Genomic DNA, 19260 nt, shown 5'->3' with positions numbered 1-19260 from the left:
TTGAGATGAAAGACCACCTCAATTTTTGTTGTTCTCTATCATCAAATCAAATTATCATTTATGTATGATTAAAATCCAACACATTAAGTTTCTAATGCAGAATATAATTTATCCCTTATTGATATGGTTAGGCTTTGCATTCCTACCCAAAACTCATCTTGAGTTGTAATCCCCAGGTGTTGAGGGAGAGACCTAGTGAGAGGTGATTGGATCATGGGGGGTGGTTCTCCCATGCTGTTCTCCTGAAAATGAGATAGTTCCCACGAGATCTGACGATTTTATAAGTGTTTGACATTTCTTCCTGCACACATTGTCTCTCTTGCCTGCCACCATATAAGACGTGCCTGGCGTGATTGTAGGTTTCCTGAGGCCTCCCCAGCCATGTGGAACTGTGAGCCAATTAAACCTCTTTTCTTTGTAAATTACCCAGTCTCAGGCAGTCATTTATAGCAGTGTGAGAATAGACTAATACACATATACATTATGACATTCGTCCATCCATTCAACAAACAATTACAGAACATCTATTATGTGCCAGACACTGTGTTAAAGAATTTGGTACAAGTAATATTTTGATTAAATAATGTACCATAGTAGAATTGGAAACACTGTAAAATCAGAAAAAAAATTGATTTTGGAACAACAGTTCTGCTAGCTGAGATAGGCTGACAGCTTCAGAGTTTACCAAAGTTGCTGACTTTCTTTCTTGCCTATGTCCTGGTATTCTTATCCTAGCATAAAAAACCTTGCTGAGGCAGAAGGTGGCTGCAATAGCAAGGTCTCAGTATGGTTAAAATACTACTTCTGATTATCAGACTTTATTACATATTCCCAGAGTACTTGCTTGGTTTCTTAAGCCTAGCTGGAGACTTACTGAAAATGCATTACAAGGTAAAGTATTAGTTTGAGTTGTAAAGGAAGATGAAGAAGTTGAACACATACTTCTTACCAGGAATTTAAAATATTGCAATACTACAAAAGAGTTTTTTAAACTAAAAATTCAGTTGATGAACACACAAATTCCTATAATAATGATTGATAACAAAAGGGATAAAAAACTTAGTCACACATGAAAAGATCAAAAGGAATAAATCAAAGCTGAGAAAAAGAGTTAGTAGGACTAAATTGATGATTGGGAAATGACTTCATCTTTTGTATCTTCTAGAAATAAATCTCTTCTCAAACTAATAAAAGTACATAATCAGAACAACAATTAGTAGCTATTGCAATGATCTAACCCATATTAAACATTCCTGCTTGACTTATTTTAGAATACAGCATGCAAAAGAAAAAGTGATATGCTATTCTAATTTTTAAAAATTAAGTACTTATATCTACCTTATAGAAAACAATTATATGATTGACCTGTTCGGAAAAAGCCAGAATATTTTCTATGCATATTTTCTTATTTGAGTGTTAATATTAAGGACTGCCAAGGTACAAATGTTTATATGAAAAATTCCTCTAAAGAAATATGCTTTATTTTTTTATTTTAGTAACTGGGGACTACAATTACCTACCTCAATTATATCTTCATAATTAACTAATACAAATGAGTATGAAATCAGTACAGGAGACATTGGCAGTTATTGGTTGTGAATAGTAACAAATCAAAGGCAATAAATAGGAAAGAGACAAAATATATCTAGAGCTCAGGTTTTTCTAAAAATAAGATGAAAATCATGAACTAGTTTTTTTGAATATTAATAAAATTACTATTTTATTAATATAGTAAGCTAATTTTAAGCTTAATGCATAGCTAAAATATAGGTTAATTACTTAGCAAAAGTATATTTTTATATTTTACAATTATAATTTTCATTCTATTATTTCAATTATCTATTTTACTCTTATTTCTGGTGAGATTGGTTCAATCTTTTAATGAGGAACATTTACATTTAGGTCGTAAGGTTAAAAAAAGAATGCAGTTCGAACGTATGTACGTAGGCATCGCAAATTTTTTTTTTTTTTTAAATCTACTCCAAGCATTTCATTACATGGATAAGAGTGGTGGGTTGATAGAGGCAGGCTCACGCCTGTAATCCCAGCACTTTAGGAGCCTGAGGCAGGAGGACTGCTTGAGGCCGGGAGTTCAAGACCAGCTTAGGCAACATAGGGAGACCCTGTCTCTACAAAGTAATAATAATAATGATAATAATAATAATAATAATAAAATAAGCAGGCATTATGGCACACATCTATGGTTCCATCTACTTGAGTAGCTGAGGTGGGAGGATCGCGGGAGCCTGGGAGTTCAAGGCTGCAGTGAGCCATGATCGTGCCATTGCACTCCTGCCTGGGTGACAGAGCAAGACTCTGTCTCAAAAAAAAAAAAAAAATGTGATGGGGTGTATGGAGGCATGGGGGAGGGAAAGGAGCTATTTTCTTTGCCTCTCCTTCTTGCTAGCAAGTATATAACAGGCTTTTTAAAGACTAGTGAAAGCCAGAGGCTACCTGTAATGCCTTGTGTTACTGTTAACTTTTCAAATGTATGTCTGAGTTACTAGATATAAGCACAAACCACACAAACATATAAATTGTATATTCACAAAATGAATGACTTTTGAATTTACAAGCATATAAAAAGCCAAAGCTATCATGAAACTACCTGGGAATACATTAGTGACCATGTTGACACATATAGATCTAATTCATTCATTAAAACTGCAATATAGTATTACAGTATATTAATATGCTGTATTTATAATCATCTGTTAATTAACATTTAGCTTTTAATTTTCTCTATTATAAATAATTTTCCAGCGAACATCTTGGAATGTGTCTTCCTATGTGGCCAAAGACATAAATGGAATTTCTAGGTCACAGAGTGTAACACATTCCCAACAAATTAGGTATTGTCAAATTATTCTCAAATGGTGGTTGCAGCATATTTATTCTAAGAAAGGGGGGAGGTGCATGAGTCTCTCCCTAATACAAATGCCTACTCCAGCTGGAATACTGAGTTTGTTAAAAAGAGACAAGGAGTAGGTAATTGAGGGATCCTTGACTCTTCTCATTTCTCTACTTTAAATTTTTATTAATATCCAGTTATAGTTGATTGTATCAGAAATCTACTTTTCTGATATAAGTATAGACACTCAAGCTTTCTTTTGTATGGTATGTACTTTTCCATCTTTTTATATCATATCTTTACATTTAAATTGGTTTTCTTTTAGATGTTATATGGTTGGGTCTTACTTTTGTATCCAATATGATAATCTCCACTTTTTACTTGGGGTTTTTATGCTATTTATTTTAATACAAAGGCATACCTTGTTTTAATGCACTTTATTGTGCTTCACAGATATTGCATTTTTTTGCAAATTGAAGGTCTGTGGGAACCCTGTGTTGAGAAAGTCTATTGGTGACATTTTTTAAACAGCATATGTTCATTTTGCATCTCTGTGTCACGTTTTGGTAATTATCACAATATTTCAAACTTTTAAATTATTATATATATTATGGTAACCTGTGATTACTGATCTTTGATGCTACTATTGTAATTGTTTTGAGGCGCCACAAACCACACCCATATAAGATAGCAAACTTAATTGAAAAATACTGTGTGTGTTCTAACTGCCCCAATTACTGGCCATTCCCCTGTCTATCCTCTTTTCCTCAAGTCTCCCTACTCCCTAAGACAAAATAATATTGAAATTAGGCCAATTAATAACCTTATAATGTTTTCTAAGTGTTCAAGTGAAAGGAGAGTCACACATCTCTCATTTTAAATCAAAAGCTAGAAACAATTTAGTTTAGTGAGGAAGGCATGTCAAAAACCAAGATAGGCTGAAAACTAAGGCCTTCTGAGCCAAACAATTAGCCAGGTTGAGAATACAAAGGAAAAGTTCTTGAAGGAAAGTAAAAATGCTATTCTAGTGAACACATGAATGATAACAAACTGAAACAGCCTTATTGCTGATCTAGAGAAAGTTTTGGTGGTCTGAATAGAAGATCATGCTAGCCACAATATTCCCTAAGGCCAAAGCCTAATTCCTAGCAAGGCCCTAACCTAACTCTCTTCAATTCTATGAAGGCTAAGAGAAGCAAGGAAGCTGGAGAAGAAAAGTTGGAAGCTAGCAGAGATTGGTTCATGAGGTTTAAGAAAGACGCTATCCTGACTTACTAGAAATACCATTTGACCCAGCCATCCCATTACTGGGTATATACCCAAAGGACTATAAATCATGCTGCTATAAAGACACATGCACACGTATGTTTATTGCGGCACTATTCACAATAGCAAAGACTTGGAACCAACCCAAATGTCCAACAATGATAGACTGGATTAAGAAAATGTGGCACATATACACCGTGGAATACTATGCAGCCATAAATCATCATTCTCAGTAAAGTATCGCAAGGACAAAAAACCAAACACTGCATGTTCTCACTTATAGGTGGGAATTGAACAATGAGAACACATGGACACAGGAAGGGGAACATCACACTCTGGGGACTGTTGTGGGGTTGGGGGAGGGGGGAGGGATAGCATTAGGAGATACACCTAATGCTAAATGACGAGTTAATGGGTGCAGCACACCAACATGGCACATGGATAGATATGTAACAAACCTGCACATTGTGCACATGTACCCTAAAACTTAAAGTACAATAAAAAAAAGAAAAAAAAAAGAAAGAAGCTATCTCCATAACATAAAAGTGCAAGGTGAGGCAGCAAGTTCTGATGTAGAAACTGCAAGTTATCCAGAAAATCCAGCTAAGATAACTGATGAAGGTGGCTACACTGAACAACAGATTTTCAATGGAGATAAAATAGCTCTGTATTGGAAGAAGATGCCATCTAAGACTTTCATAGTTAGAGAGGAAAAGTCAATGCCTGGCTTTATATCTTCAAAGGACAGGCTGACTCTCTTCTTAGGGGCTAATGCAGCTGATGACTTTAAGTTGAAACCAATGCTCATTTACCATTCCAAAAATCCTGGGGCCCTTAAGAATTATGCTAAATCTACTCTGCCTGTGCTCTAGAAATGGAACAAAGCCTCAATGACAGCACATCTGTTTATAGCATGCTTTACTGAATATTTTAAGCCCACTATTGAGAACTACTGCTCAGATAAAAAGATTCCCCTCAAAATATTACTGCTCATTGACAATGCACCTGGTCACTCAGGAGCTCTGATGGAGATGTACAAGGAGTTCAATGTTGTTTTCATGCCTGCAAACCGAAACCATTCAGAAGCCCATGGATCAAGGAGTAATTCTGACTTTCAAGTCTTAATTCTTAAGAAATGCATTTCATAAGGCTATAGCTACCATAGTTATTCCTCCGATGGATCTGGGCAAAAGTGAAAACTGAAAACCTCCTGGAAATTTGAAAACCTTCTGGAAAGTATTCACCATTCTAGATGCGATTTAAAGTATTTGTGATTTATGGAAAGAGGCCAAAATATCAACATTAACAGGAGTTTAGAAGAAATTGATTCTAAACCCCATAGATGACTTTGAGGGGTTCAACACTTTAGGGTAGGAAGTAACTGCAGAAGTGGTGGAAATGGCAGGAGAACTAGAATTAGAAGTGCAGTCTGAAGATGTTACTAAATTGCTGCAATCTCATCATAAAACTTGAATGGACGAAGAGTTGCTTCTTACAAATGAACAAAGGTGGTTTTTTTGAGATTCAATCTATTCCTGGTGAAGATGTCGTGAACATTGTTAAAATCAAAATAAAGAATTTAGAATATTACATAAGCTTAGCATAATAGACAAAGCAGTGGCAAGGTTTGAAAGGAGTGACTCCAATTTTGAAAGAAGTTCTACTGTGGGTAAAATGCTGTCAAACAGCATCACATGCTACAGATAAATCTTTCCTGAAAGAAAAAGTCAACTGATGTGGCAAAATTTATTGCTGTCTTATTTTAAGAAACTGCCACAGCTGATTCCTCAAGGATCTAGAACTAGAAATACCATTTGACCCACCCATCCCATTACTGGATATATACCCAAAGGATTATAAATCATGCTGCTATAAAGACACATGCACACGTATGTTTATTGCGGCACTATTCACAATAGCAAAGACTTGGAACCAACCCAAATGTCCATCAATGATAGACTGAATTAAGAAAATGTGGCACATATACACCATGGAATACTATGTAGCCATAAAAAAGGATGGGCCAGGTGCGGTGGCTCACGCCTGTAATCCCAGCACTTTGGGAGGCCAAGACAGGTGGATCACGAGGTCAGGAGATCGAGACCATCTTGGTTAACACGGTGAAACCCCGTTTCTACTAAAAATACAAAAAATTAGCCGGGCGTATTGGCGAGTGCCTATAGTCCCAGCTACTCGGGAGGGTGAGGCAGGAGAATGGCGTGAACTCAGGAGGCGGAGCTTGCAGTGAGCTTAGATCGCGCCACTGCACTCCAACCTGGGGGACATAGCGAGACTCCGTCTCAAAACAAAACAAAACAAAACAAAAAAACAAACAAAAAAAAGGATGAGTTCATGTCCTTTGTAGGGACATGGATGAAGCTGGAAACCATCATTCTGAGCAAACTATCGCAAGGGCAGAAAACCAAACACCATATGTTCTCACTCACAGGTGGGAATTGAACAATGAGAACACTTGGACACAGGGTGGGGAGCATCAAGCACTGGGGCCTGTCGTGGGGTGGGCGGTGGGGGGAGGGATATGTAAATGACCATTAAGGTAACACACCTAAAAGGCACTGTATACATATAAAACATGTCACCACTAGAATTAAATATAAAAAAAAAAACTGAAAAAAAAACTGACAAAATTAAAAAAAAAAAAAAATGCCATGCCATCAAATAAGGCAGACTATGACTCACTGAAGGCTCAGATGATGGTTAGCATTTATTAGCAATACAGTATTTTTAAATTAAGGTATGTACATTTTTGGATATAATGATATTGCATACTTATTAGAATGTAAACATCACTTTAATATGTACTGAAAAACCTAAAAATTTGTGTGATTTGCTCTACTGCGATTTTCACTTTATTCTAATGGTTTGGCACCAAACCCACAATATCTCTGAGGCATGCCTGCAATTAACCATGGAAGGACTTAAATTTGCTACTTTTCTATTGTTTTTCTTTGACTCATCTATTCCTTATATCGATTTTCTATTTTCCTGCCTTCTCTTGGATTGAATGTTTTAAAAAATAATCCCTTTGTAGATTCTGGATATTAGCCTTTTGTCAGATGGACACATTGCAAAAATTTTCTCCCATTCTGTAGGTTGCCTGTTCACTCTGATGATAGTTTCTTTTGCTGTGCAGAAGCTCTTTAGTTTAATTAGATCCCATTTGTCAATTTTGGCTTTTGTTGCCATTGCTTTTGGTGTTTTATTCCTAAGTCTTTGCCCATGCCTATGTCCTGAGTGATAGTGCCTAGGTTTTTTTCTAGAGTTTTTATGGATTTAGGTCTTACGTTTAAGTCTTTAATCCATCTTGAGTTAATTTTTGTATAAGGTGTAAGGAAGGGGTCCAGTTTAAGTTTTCTGCACATGGCTAGCCAGTTTTCCCAACACCATTTATTAAATAGGGAATCCTTTCCCCATTGCTTGTTTTTGTCAGGTTTGTCAAAGATCAGATGGTTGTAGATGTGTGGTGTTATTTCTGTGGCCTGTGTTCTGTTCCATTGGTCACTTAAACAAATTTACAAGAAAAAAAAAAACCCATCAAGAAGTGGGTGAAGGATATGAACAGACACTTCTCAAAAGAAGATATTTATGCAGCCAACAAACATATGAAGAAAAAGCTCATCATCACTGGTCATTAGAGAAATGCAAATCAAAACCACAAGGAGATACCATCTCATGACAGTTAGAATGGTGATTATTATAAAGTCAGGAAACAACAGATGCTGGAGAGGATGTGGAGAAATAGGAATGCTTTTACACTGTTGGTAGGAGTGTAAATTAGTTCGACCATTGTGGAAGACAGTTTGGTGATTCCTCAAGGATCTAGAACCAGAAATACATTTGACCCAGCAATCCCATTACTGGGTATATACTCAAAGGATTATAAATTATTCTACTATAAAGACACATGCACACGTATGTTTACTGAGGCACTGTTCACAATAGCAAAGACTTGGAACCATCCCAAATGGCCATCAATGATAGACTGGATAAAGCAAATGTGGCACATATACACCATGGAATACTATGCAGCCATAAAAAGGATGAGTTCATGTCCTTTTCAGGGACATGGATGAAGCTGGAAACCATCATTCTCAGCAAACTAACACAAGAACAGAAAACCAAACACTGCATGTTCTCACTAATAAGTAGGAGTTGAACAATGAGAACACATGGACACAGGGAGGAGAACATCACACACTGGGGCCTAGCAGCATGTTGGGGGCTAGGGGAGGGATAGTATTAGGAGAAATACCTAATATAGATGATGGGTTGATGGGTGCAGCAAACCACCATGGCACACATATACCTATGTAACAAAACTGCACATTCTGCAAATGTATCCCAGAGCTTAAAAGTATAATAAAATAAAATAAAATAAAAAATAATCCCAATAAGCCCTGCTATTGATTAGCTACACTTTTTTTTAGTGTTTTCTCTAAGGTCTATAATATACAACATTAACTTACTACAATCTACCTTCAAATGATGCTATGCATCTTCATGCATGTAGTGTAAGAATTTTAGAACAGTGTATTTCCATATCCCCTCCAGTCATCATGCTATTTTTTCATAACACTTTACTTCTATATAAACTATAAACTCCACAATATATTTTTATTATTTGTGATCTAAAAGAAAAATGAGAAAATATATTTTATTTTACCCACCTATTTACTATTTCTAGTGCTTTATCTTCCTTTACTTAGATAAAAATTTCCATCAGGTGTTATACGTTTTCTGCCTGAAGAACTTCCTCTAATATTTTTCATTGTGTAGGTCTGGTGGTGATGAATTCTCTCAGCTTTTGCAGCTTTTGTCTTTATTTTGCCTTTATTTGTAAAAGGTATATTCATTGTGTATAGAATTCTAAGTTTACAGTTTTTTTGTTTGTTTGTTTGTTTGTTTGTTTGTTTTGACAGAATCTCACTCTGTCACCCAGGCTAGAGTGCAGTGGTGCAATTTTGGGTCACTGCAACCTCTGCCTCCTGAGTTCAAGCGATTCTCCTGCCTCAGCCTCCCAAGTCACTGGTAATACAGGCATGCTCCATGATTATATAATTTCTTAAGAGACATCTGCTGTCATGCTTGTCTTTGCTCCTTTGTGACTTATGTGTATTTTTTTCTTTTCTCTTTCGCTTCAAGATTTCGTTTATCCTGGTTTTCAGTGGCGGTGTGTGTGGGTGTGTGTGTGCGTGCATTTAATGATGTTTTTGTCTCCTTGTTCTATTATTTTAAGAGGAGTGCACCATGATTGTTATGTGCATCAACTGCTCTTTTAAAATCCACCAGGTTATTTACCTTTTTAAGATTATATTATATGTTATATACATTCATGATGGTTACTGTATTCTTAGTGGAATGTCCATTTATCATCCTATATATTCTATATTGTCCCTATTTATCTTTACTTATAGTTTTTACCTTAAATTCTATTTAATTCATATGAATATTGCTATACCACTTTTCTCTTGGTTAGTATATATCAGGTATATATTTTGCCATTCCTTTATTTTCAATCTTTTATATAATTTTGCTTAAGTATGCCTCTCTCTTAAAAAAAAATTTCTTTTGAGATGGGTTCTCACTGTGTTGCCCAGGCTGAAGTGCAGTGGCTATTCACAGACACGATTATAGCACACTACAGTCTCAAACTCCTGGGCTCAAGTGATCCTCCTGCCTCAGCTTCCTGAGTAGCTAGGACTATAGATGCATGCCACTGCACCAGGCTTAAGTGTGTCTCTTATATGTGGGATGTAACTGGATTAATTTTTAAGATTGAAATATGAAAGTTTAATATGTTTACATTTATTGAAATTGTTGATAATTCAGAATTATCTCAGCTATATTATTTTGTGTTTTTCCTAAAAAAAAAAAAGAGAGAGATGGAGTCCCATTATGTTGCCCAGACTAGTCTTGAACTCCTGGCCTCAAGTAATCTTCCTGTCTCAGACTCCCCAAGTGCAGGAATCACAGACATAAGCCACCATGCCCAGCCCATGTTTTATCTTAATCATGCTTTTTCTTTGCTTTTTCCCTCTTTTTTCTACCTTTCCTGCCCTGAAAAATTTTTCATAATTCCTCCCCTTTTTTTCTGTGCTGCTTCAGAAGTTACACATTCTATCCTATTCTTTCAGCTTGATCTTAAATTTTTAACTCACATGTTTAAATTTACAAAGCCTGCAGTATATAAATCTCTACTATTTTCCATAAAGATACAATGATCTTAGAATGCTTTAGTTCTCATCTTTCCATCTATTTCACCTTAAATAGTATTTTCATTCTACTTTGTTTCAAATCTCATGAAATAATTCATTACCATAGTCATTAATTTCTACTGCATATATTTATTTATATTTGCCAATATTTTACTAACTTCTTTGCTTACCATTGCTTCTTACATTCTGATATTTCATTTTGGTTTGATTTTCCATCTCTCGGAATTCTTTAGTAATTCTTTCATTGAGACTCTACAAGTAATAACTCTTTTAGTCTCTGACTATCTGAAAATATCTTTATTTCACCCTCACTCTTGCTTGATTGTTTAGGTAGACATAAAATTCCAGGTTAGGAATTATCTCAACACTTTGAAGACATTTCACTGCCTAAAGCATTGTTGTTTTTGGGAAATTTTTCCGTCTAATTTTGTTTTCTTTGTTGATAAGTCTGTCTTTTTTTATCTCTGGTAATTTTAAGGATGTTTATCTTTGATGCTCTGCAGGTTCACTATCATGGTCTGTATCATTTATCACATATCATATGTCTAGATACAGATTATTTTTATTCTACTCAGAATTCACTGTGATCCTTCAATTTAATAATTCATATATATATATACAATTTTGAAAAAATACCCTCTTCAAATACTGCTTCTTCCTAACTATCTCTGTTCTGTCCTCCTGAACCTTTATTAGATATAAATTGGACTTTCTCATCCTATCCACTATGTCTTTCAACTTGTATTTTACCTTTCTAAACTCTTTACCACTCTCTGGTGTGATTTCATCAGTATCTCCAAATACACTAAATTATTTCTTCATCTGCATTTATCTATTATTATACTCATCCTCTACTGATTAAGTGTGTGTGTGGATATCTTTTTCACATATGTCAGTTCTTTCTTCATACTGATCTGTTTCCAACTTACTGACTTTTATTTATTCCTTTAACTTTTTAAACTTGTTTATTTTAGAGCTGGATGTGGTGGCTCACACCTGTAATCCCAGCACTTTGGGAGGCTGAGGCTGGAGGATCACTTGAGGCCAGGAGTTTGAGATCAACCTGGGAAACATAGTGAGACACTATCTCTATAAAAAATTATAAAATAATAGACATATGTTTAAAAGCCTCTTTCTGATTGGCCTAGTATTTCTAGCTTCTGGGGTATAAATTCTTCCATGTGTTACATCTGATCACATTGCCTTTCAGTAGTAGCTCATTTCCTTTGGAAGTTTGTAATTTTTAACCATGAATCCATTTTCTGTAGATATTGTTTTCCAAGGGAATCTCAAGCACCCTAGGTTACAAGAAACCTCCCTTTTAGGAAGTTCCACAACTGCCTTTGTCTAGACCTTAGGGTCTTGATTTCACTGATTTTGGACCAGATGTTAGTGTTAACTTCTTAGTTCAGTAGCCTCACCATTTTAATCATGTTAACTGCAACCATACTTCCATGCTGCACAGGTCTGGGATTCCACTTTCTCTCAGATGACTTTTTCTTACCCATTGCCCAGGAGATACAGGAAGTTCTTTGATACCTCTCCACATTGATGGTCACAATTTTTCTGCCCTTCTGCAAACTTCCAAGTTTACATTAGTTTTACTTCTTCACAAGTAGGAGGTCTGTGGTCTGGACTGTCCTTCCCATGTAGTTATTATACCTCAGCCCATGAAAATTAAGGCCTCTATCTAGTTCTGAGATGTCCATGAACACTTTTAGTTTTGGTTCCTACTCACTATTAAATTTAAATTCCTTTTTTGTTTCTGGCACCTGGTGATTTTTCATTCTTGTTTAGAGCTTGATTGGATACTTATATTATAATGTTTTTCTTTTGTGGGTTTTCAATCGGCCAGATTTACCATAAGGCAATCCCTCCTTTTGCTACTGGTCTGTCAGGCTATTCTTGGATTTATTTCTTTCTCAAGCCTAAGACTCAATCAATTCTATCTTTCAATTTTAGTTAGCAAGTGAATGATTAACTTATATCTGAACAAGAGCTTTCTCCAAAACAGCATGGAATAGGAAGGAAAAGTTGAAATTAATTTCAAATAACCACTTCCTATGAGATAAACAAAATGTGTCCATAAAGCTCAGCACAGTGCCTGACACATAAATGCTCAATAAATGGCTGGTACTACTATTATATAATTGTGAGAAGTACCATATTATCTTCTGTAGGTAAAAGAGAGGGGATAATCTTAGCAGATGCTAATATAAAAATCTGTATGAAGTTTAATCACCAAGCTGACAAGCTGAAGAATAGAATTTAATTGCTTTCTTGGATATTAAACAGAGAATCACAAAACCTGGGAACAATTACGGTTTTCTCCCTCATTTTCAGAATTTAGAGTCCAGGCAAGATCCATTGTCTGAGGAACATTTTTTTTAATTCAAATTATGCTTAGCTGGGAAAAATAATCTTTTTCTCCATAAGTCCCTAAATTACATATTTTACTGAAATCATCTAAAGTGCTTGAAACTTTTGGACAAAGTATTCGGCCTTGTAGAGAATAATCAATCTAGAATATGACATGAGAAATGAATAAAAATCTACTATTAACTAACCCACATAAATCTAATAGGTAAGCACAGATGTTTCTAAAAACATTTATAATGTTTAGGATGGACTTGTTCACAATGCCCCAATTTTATATCATGTAACAATCAACAAAAGTATCATGTAACAATCAACAAAAGTCATATTTAAATACTTTGGAAAGGTTCGTTGAGACATCAAATTTAACAAGGTAGTATTCAATAAAATGACAGTATCACTTTTGTCTAGGTGGAGGATGAAGACAAAATAACACCAAAAGCAAAGCCAGGAAATAAAGTGCTAAAAAGTCTAATCCAGAGAGATGATACCTGATAAGATCTGACTTAAACCAAACCATTCTACGGACACCCCACCAGAAAAAAATTGTATTACGAAATCACTTCAGAAATGAGGCCAAAGTTCAAACCAGCCAACCCAATAGCAAAGAAAGAAAATACAATTTACTTTTAAGAGTTATCCATATTTGTTGTCAATTAAAAATTAAACTTCCTACTTATTCTTCCATTAAAAATAGTACATTTGAAGAGATATACTATTACTAATGAAACAGACTGGTAAGTATAAGTTTGTTTATAATTACTTTCACTTTTGGGATGATACCAAATTGATCAGTACACTTCTGACAGTGACCTAAGCTAATATTGCTATATGCAAAGCATACATTCTAAGCATGTATTACCTATGCTTAGTAATTAAATAGTAATCTTCATAGAATAATGTTTCATAAAGTTTTCATAAATAATAATAACAAATAGTAACATACGGTTGAAGATGCTTGGCATGCCTGGTTTAATTCCCTTTGTTTGTACAGAAGCTCCTGGTTGAGGTACAGCAACTCTATAAAGGATAAGAAGAGTATAACCAATCGTTATAAAAAGAGCCTCAAATGAAAAACAAATCAACTAGTTCTATTCAGAATTTATTTTAATTCAATAAATTTAGAAAATATACAGGTTAAGTTTGTTGAATAATACATTAAAATACACTAACAATTATGAAAAAATCCATATATAAAACAACTCAAATACTGCAATAGATTTAAATTTTAAGGATTATTCCATAAAAGGGAGCATTAATTTTATTAAATATTACCTGAAGATAATATTTTTATTCTTTATGACAGAAATTTAAAATTTAGTGCATACACAGCAAACAAAATAATCAAAGTGAAGAGACAACCCACAGAATGGGAGAAAATATTTGCAAACTACTCATCTGACCAGGGATTAATAACCAGAATACACAAGGAGCTCAAACAAAACTGTAAAGGAAAAAAGCTAATAATCTGATGAAAAATGGGGAAAAGATTTGACATTTTTATGAGAAATGACATTTCTCTAACAGACATTTCTCAAAAAAAGACATATAAATGGCAAACAGGTATATGGAAAGGTGCTCAGCATCACTGATCACCAGAGAAACTCAAATCAAAACTACAATGAGACATCATCTCACCCCAGTAAAAGTGGCTTGAATCCAAAAGACAGGCAAATAACAAATGCTGACAAGAATGTGGAGAATAGGAAAACCCTGTATAATGTTGGTAGGAATGTAAATTAGTATATCCACTATGGAGACAGTTTGGAGGTTTCTACAAAAATTAAAAATTGAGCTACCATATAATCGAGCATCCCCCCTGCTCGGTATACACCCAAAAGAAAGAAAATCAGTATATCAAAGAGATAGCTGCACTTCCATGTTTGTTGCAGCAGCTTTTACAATAGCTAAGGTTTGGAAGCAACCTAAGAGTCCATCAACAGATGAATGGATAAAGAAAATGTGGTACATGTACACAATGGAGTACTATTCAGGCATAAAATGAATAAGATCCTGTCATTTGCAATGACATGGATAGAACTGGAGATCATTGTGTTAAGTGGAAATAAGATAGGCAATAAAAGATAAACATTGCATGTTCTCACTTATTTGTAGGAGCTAAAAATTAAAACAGCTGAACACATGAAGATAGAGAGTAGAAGAAGAATGATTACCAGAGGCTGGGAAGAGGAGTGGGGGAGTTTGGGAGAGGTATGGATGGTTAATGGGTACAAAAATATAGAAAGAATGAATAAGACCTACTATTTGATAGCACAACAGGGTGACTGTAGTCCATAATAACTTCACTGTACATTTTAAAATAACTAAAAGACAGTGTAATTTAATTGTTTGTAACACAAAGGATAAATGCTTGAGGGGATGGATACCCCATTCTCCATGATGTGATTATTATGCATTGTATGCCTGTATCAAAACATTTCATGAATGCACCTAACATATCCTTACAAAAATTAAAAATAAATAAGTAAAAATAAAATAAGTGCAATGGCCTAGTTTTTATGTTTTCTTTGTTCAAAAATTATGGGAAACAATCTGGCCTGCCATTCCAGTTTTATTTCATAGTTTTTTATTAGTCCCATGGTGCTTTAAACCTTCATGCTTTTCTTTCTGCCTAGAACAATCCTATGTCCCCTTTCATTTGCCTGGTTAACTCTTATTCATCCTTCAGGATTTAACTCCAGCATAATTTCCTACAAGAAGCTTCCCTTGATCTCTTGCCAAGGCTAACTGCCCCTTGTATATGCTATTACAGTATTGTGAATAAACTTCTATCATGGCATTCACCATATCATATTGAAATTACAGGTTTAAAAGTCTGTCTCTTCCACAAACAAGACTTAGCTATCTATGAAAGTATGAACTCATCTTTATCAGTTACATCTGCTATGACCCTATTTCCAAATAAGGTCATATTCAGAAGTCCTGAGGGTTAGGACTTCAATGTATGAATTTTGTGGGGACACAATTCAACCCATAAGTCTGCCCTCTGGTCCCACAAAATTCCTGTCCTTCTCATATGCAAAATAGGTTCACCCCATCACAACAGCCCCAAAAGTCTTATCCCATAGCAGCAAAATCCATTGATCTGTTGCTTATAAGAAACATACTTTACCTATAAAGATACATGTAAACTGAAAATAAAAAGGTGGTAAAAGATATTCCATGTCAATGGAAACCAAAAAACCGTAGGAGTAGCTATCTTTATATCACACAAAATCAATTTCGAGACAAAAACAATAAGAAGAGACAAAGAAGATCACTATATAATGATAAAGGAGTCAATCCAGCAAGACAATATAACAATTTTAAATATGTATGCACCCAACACTGTAGCACCCAGATGTATAAACCAAATATTATTAGAGCTAAAGAGACAGATAGGCTGCAATACAATAATAGCTAGAGACTTCAACACTCCACTTTCAACACTGGACAAATCTTCTAGACAGAAAATCAACAAAGAAATATTGGACTTAATCTGCACTGTAGATCAAATGGATCTAATAGATATTTACAGAACATGTAATCCAACAGCTGCAGAATACACATTCTTTTCCTCAGCACATGGATCATTCTCAAGGATAGATCATATGTTAGGTCACTCAGCGCATGGATCATTCTCAAGGATAGATCATATGTTAGGTCACAAAACAAGTCTTAAAACATTCAAATAAACAAATAATATCTAGCACCTTTTCTGTCCACAATGGAATAAAACTAGAAATTAGTAACAAGAATGATTTTGGAAACTATACAAATACATAGAAATTAAACAGCATGTTCTTCAATTACCAATGTGTCAATGAAGAAATTAAGAAGAAAATTGAAAAATTTCTCAAAACAAATGAAAATAGAAACAAAACATAACAAAACCTAAGGGATACAGCAAAAGCAGTAGTAAGAGGGACATTTACAGCTATAAGTGCCTCCAACAAAAAAGAAGAAAAACCTCAAATAAGCAACCTAATGATGCATCTTAAAGAATTAGAAAGGCAAGAGCAAAACAAACCCAAATTAGTGGAGGAAAATAAGATCAGAGCATAAATAAATAAAATTGAAATGAGAAAATCAATACAAAAGATCAATGAAGCAAAAAGGTGCTTTCTTGAAAAGTTAAACAAAACTTACATTTAGCCAGGCCATGAAAAAAGAGAGAAGATCCAAATAAATAAAATTAGAAATGAAAAAAGAGTTTTTACAACTGATACTGCAGAAATTCAAAGGTTCATTAGTGGCTACTATGTAAAACCATATGCCAATAAAATGGAAAATTTAGAAGAAATGGACAAATTCCTAGACACATACAACCTACCAAGATTGAACCAGGAAGAAATCCAAAAACTGAACAAACCAATAGCAAGTAATGAGATGGAAGTTGTAATAAAAAGTCTCCCAGTAAAGAAAAGCCTGGGATCCAATGGCTACACTGATGAATTCTCCCAAACATTTCAAGAAGAGCTAATATAAATCCTACTCAAACTATTCAAAAAAATGGAGGAGGAAGGAATACTTTCAAACTCATTCTGCAAGGCCAGTATTACCCTTATAACAAAACCAGACAAAGACACATCCATAAAAGAAAACTACAGGTCAATATCTCTGATGAATTTTGATACAAAAATCCTCAACAAAATACTAGCAAACCAAATTCAACAATATATAGAATGATCTCTCATCACGACCAAGTGAGATTTATCCCTGGGATGACAACATGGTTCAACATATGCAAATCAATGTGATATACCATATCAACAGAATAAAGGATCAAAACCATACAATCATTTCAATTGATGTTGAAAAAACATTTGATAAAATTCAATATCCCTTCATGATAAAAACCCTCAAAAAGCTGTGGATAGAAGGAACGCACTTCAACATAATAAAAACCATATATGAAAGACCCACAACTAGTATCACACTTAGTGGGGAAAAACTGAAAGCCTTTCTTCAGATCTGGAAGACAACAAGGATGCACACTTCCACCCCTGTTATTCAACATGGTACTGGAAGTCCTAGCTAAAGCAACCAGACCAGAGAAAGAAATAAAGGGCATCCAACTTGGAAAGGAAGAAGTCAAATAATCCTTGTTTGCAGAGGATATGATTTTATATTTGGAAAAACTTAAAGACTCCACAAGAAAACTATTAGAACTCGTAAACTCACTAAAGTTGCAGGATACAAAATCAACATACAAAAATCAGTAGCATTTCTCTATGCCAAAAGTGAAAAATGTGAAAAAGAAATAAAAAAGTAATCCCATTTACAACAGCCACACATAAAATTAAATACCTAGGAATGAACATAACCAAACAAGTGAAAGATGTCTATAATGAAAACTAAAACACTGATGAAAGAAATTGAAGAGGACATTCAAAAATGGAAAAATACTGTATGATCATGTATTGGAAGAATCAATTTATTACAATGTCTATACTGCCCAAAACAATCTACATATTCAGTGCAATCCCTGCCAAAATACTAATGACATTCTTCACAGAAATAGAAAAAACAATCCTAAAGTTTAGATGGAACCACAAAAGACCCAGAATAGCCAAAGCTATCCCAATCAACTTATGCAAATCTATGTGATATATCATATCAACAGAATAAAGGATCAAAACCATACGATCATTTCAATTGATCAACACACAAATCCACACACCTAAAGTGAACTCATTTTTAACAAAGGTGTCAAGAACATACACTCGGGTAAAGACAGTCTTTCCAATAAATGGTGCTGGGAAAACTGGATATCCATATTCAGAAGAATGAAACTATATCCCTATCTCTCGCCATATATAAAAATCAAATCAAAATGGATTAAAGACCTAAATCTAACACATCGAGGTATGAAACTACTACAAGAAAACATTGGGGAAAATCTACAGGACATGGTCTGGGCAAAAATTTCTTGAGTAATACCCCACAAGAACAGGCAACCAAAGCAAAAATGGACAAATAGAATGACATCTACCCATCTGACAAGGGATTAATAACCAGAATATATAAGGAGTTCAAACAACTTTATAGGAATAAACTAATAATACAATCAAAAACGGGCAAAAGATTTGAATAGACGTTTCTCAAAAGAAGATATACAAATGGCAAACAGGCACATGAAAAGGTGCTCAACATCACTGATCATCAGATAAATGCACATCAAACCCATACAATCATTTCATTTGATGCTGAAAAAAACATTTGATAAAATTCACATCCCTTCATGATAAAAACCCTCAAAAAGCTGTGGATAGATACCATTTTACCTCCGTTAAAATGGCTTAAATCCAAATACAGGCAATAACAAATGCCGATGATGATGTGGAGAAAAGGAACTCTGTACACTGTTGGTGGGAATGTAAATTAGTACAACCACGATGGAGAACAGTTTGGAGGTTCCTCAAAGAAACAGAAAATTGAAATACAATGTGATCCAGCAATTCCACTGCTGGGTATATACCCAGGAGAAAGGAAATCAGTATACCAAAGAGATATCTGCACTCCTATGTT

At 34.7% G+C, this 19260-nt stretch overlaps 1 protein-coding gene across 1 annotated transcript in view; it reads right to left on the bottom strand.

Annotated features, from left to right (window-relative positions):
* RADX (RPA1 related single stranded DNA binding protein, X-linked) overlaps positions 1–19260 on the bottom strand; it is a 73356-nt gene that overhangs the window by 19773 nt on the left and 34323 nt on the right. Inside the window, exon 11 of the mRNA XM_032757412.2 lies at positions 13676–13749. Coding sequence (XP_032613303.1) covers positions 13676–13749 — 74 coding nt within the window. The remainder of the gene's footprint in view (positions 1–13675; positions 13750–19260) is intronic.

This window comes from Hylobates moloch, unplaced genomic scaffold, assembly GCF_009828535.3.
Source record: "Hylobates moloch isolate HMO894 unplaced genomic scaffold, HMol_V3 SCAFFOLD_7, whole genome shotgun sequence".
NCBI lineage: Eukaryota > Metazoa > Chordata > Mammalia > Primates > Hylobatidae > Hylobates > Hylobates moloch.
This window is presented reverse-complemented; position numbering and strand designations above follow the sequence as displayed.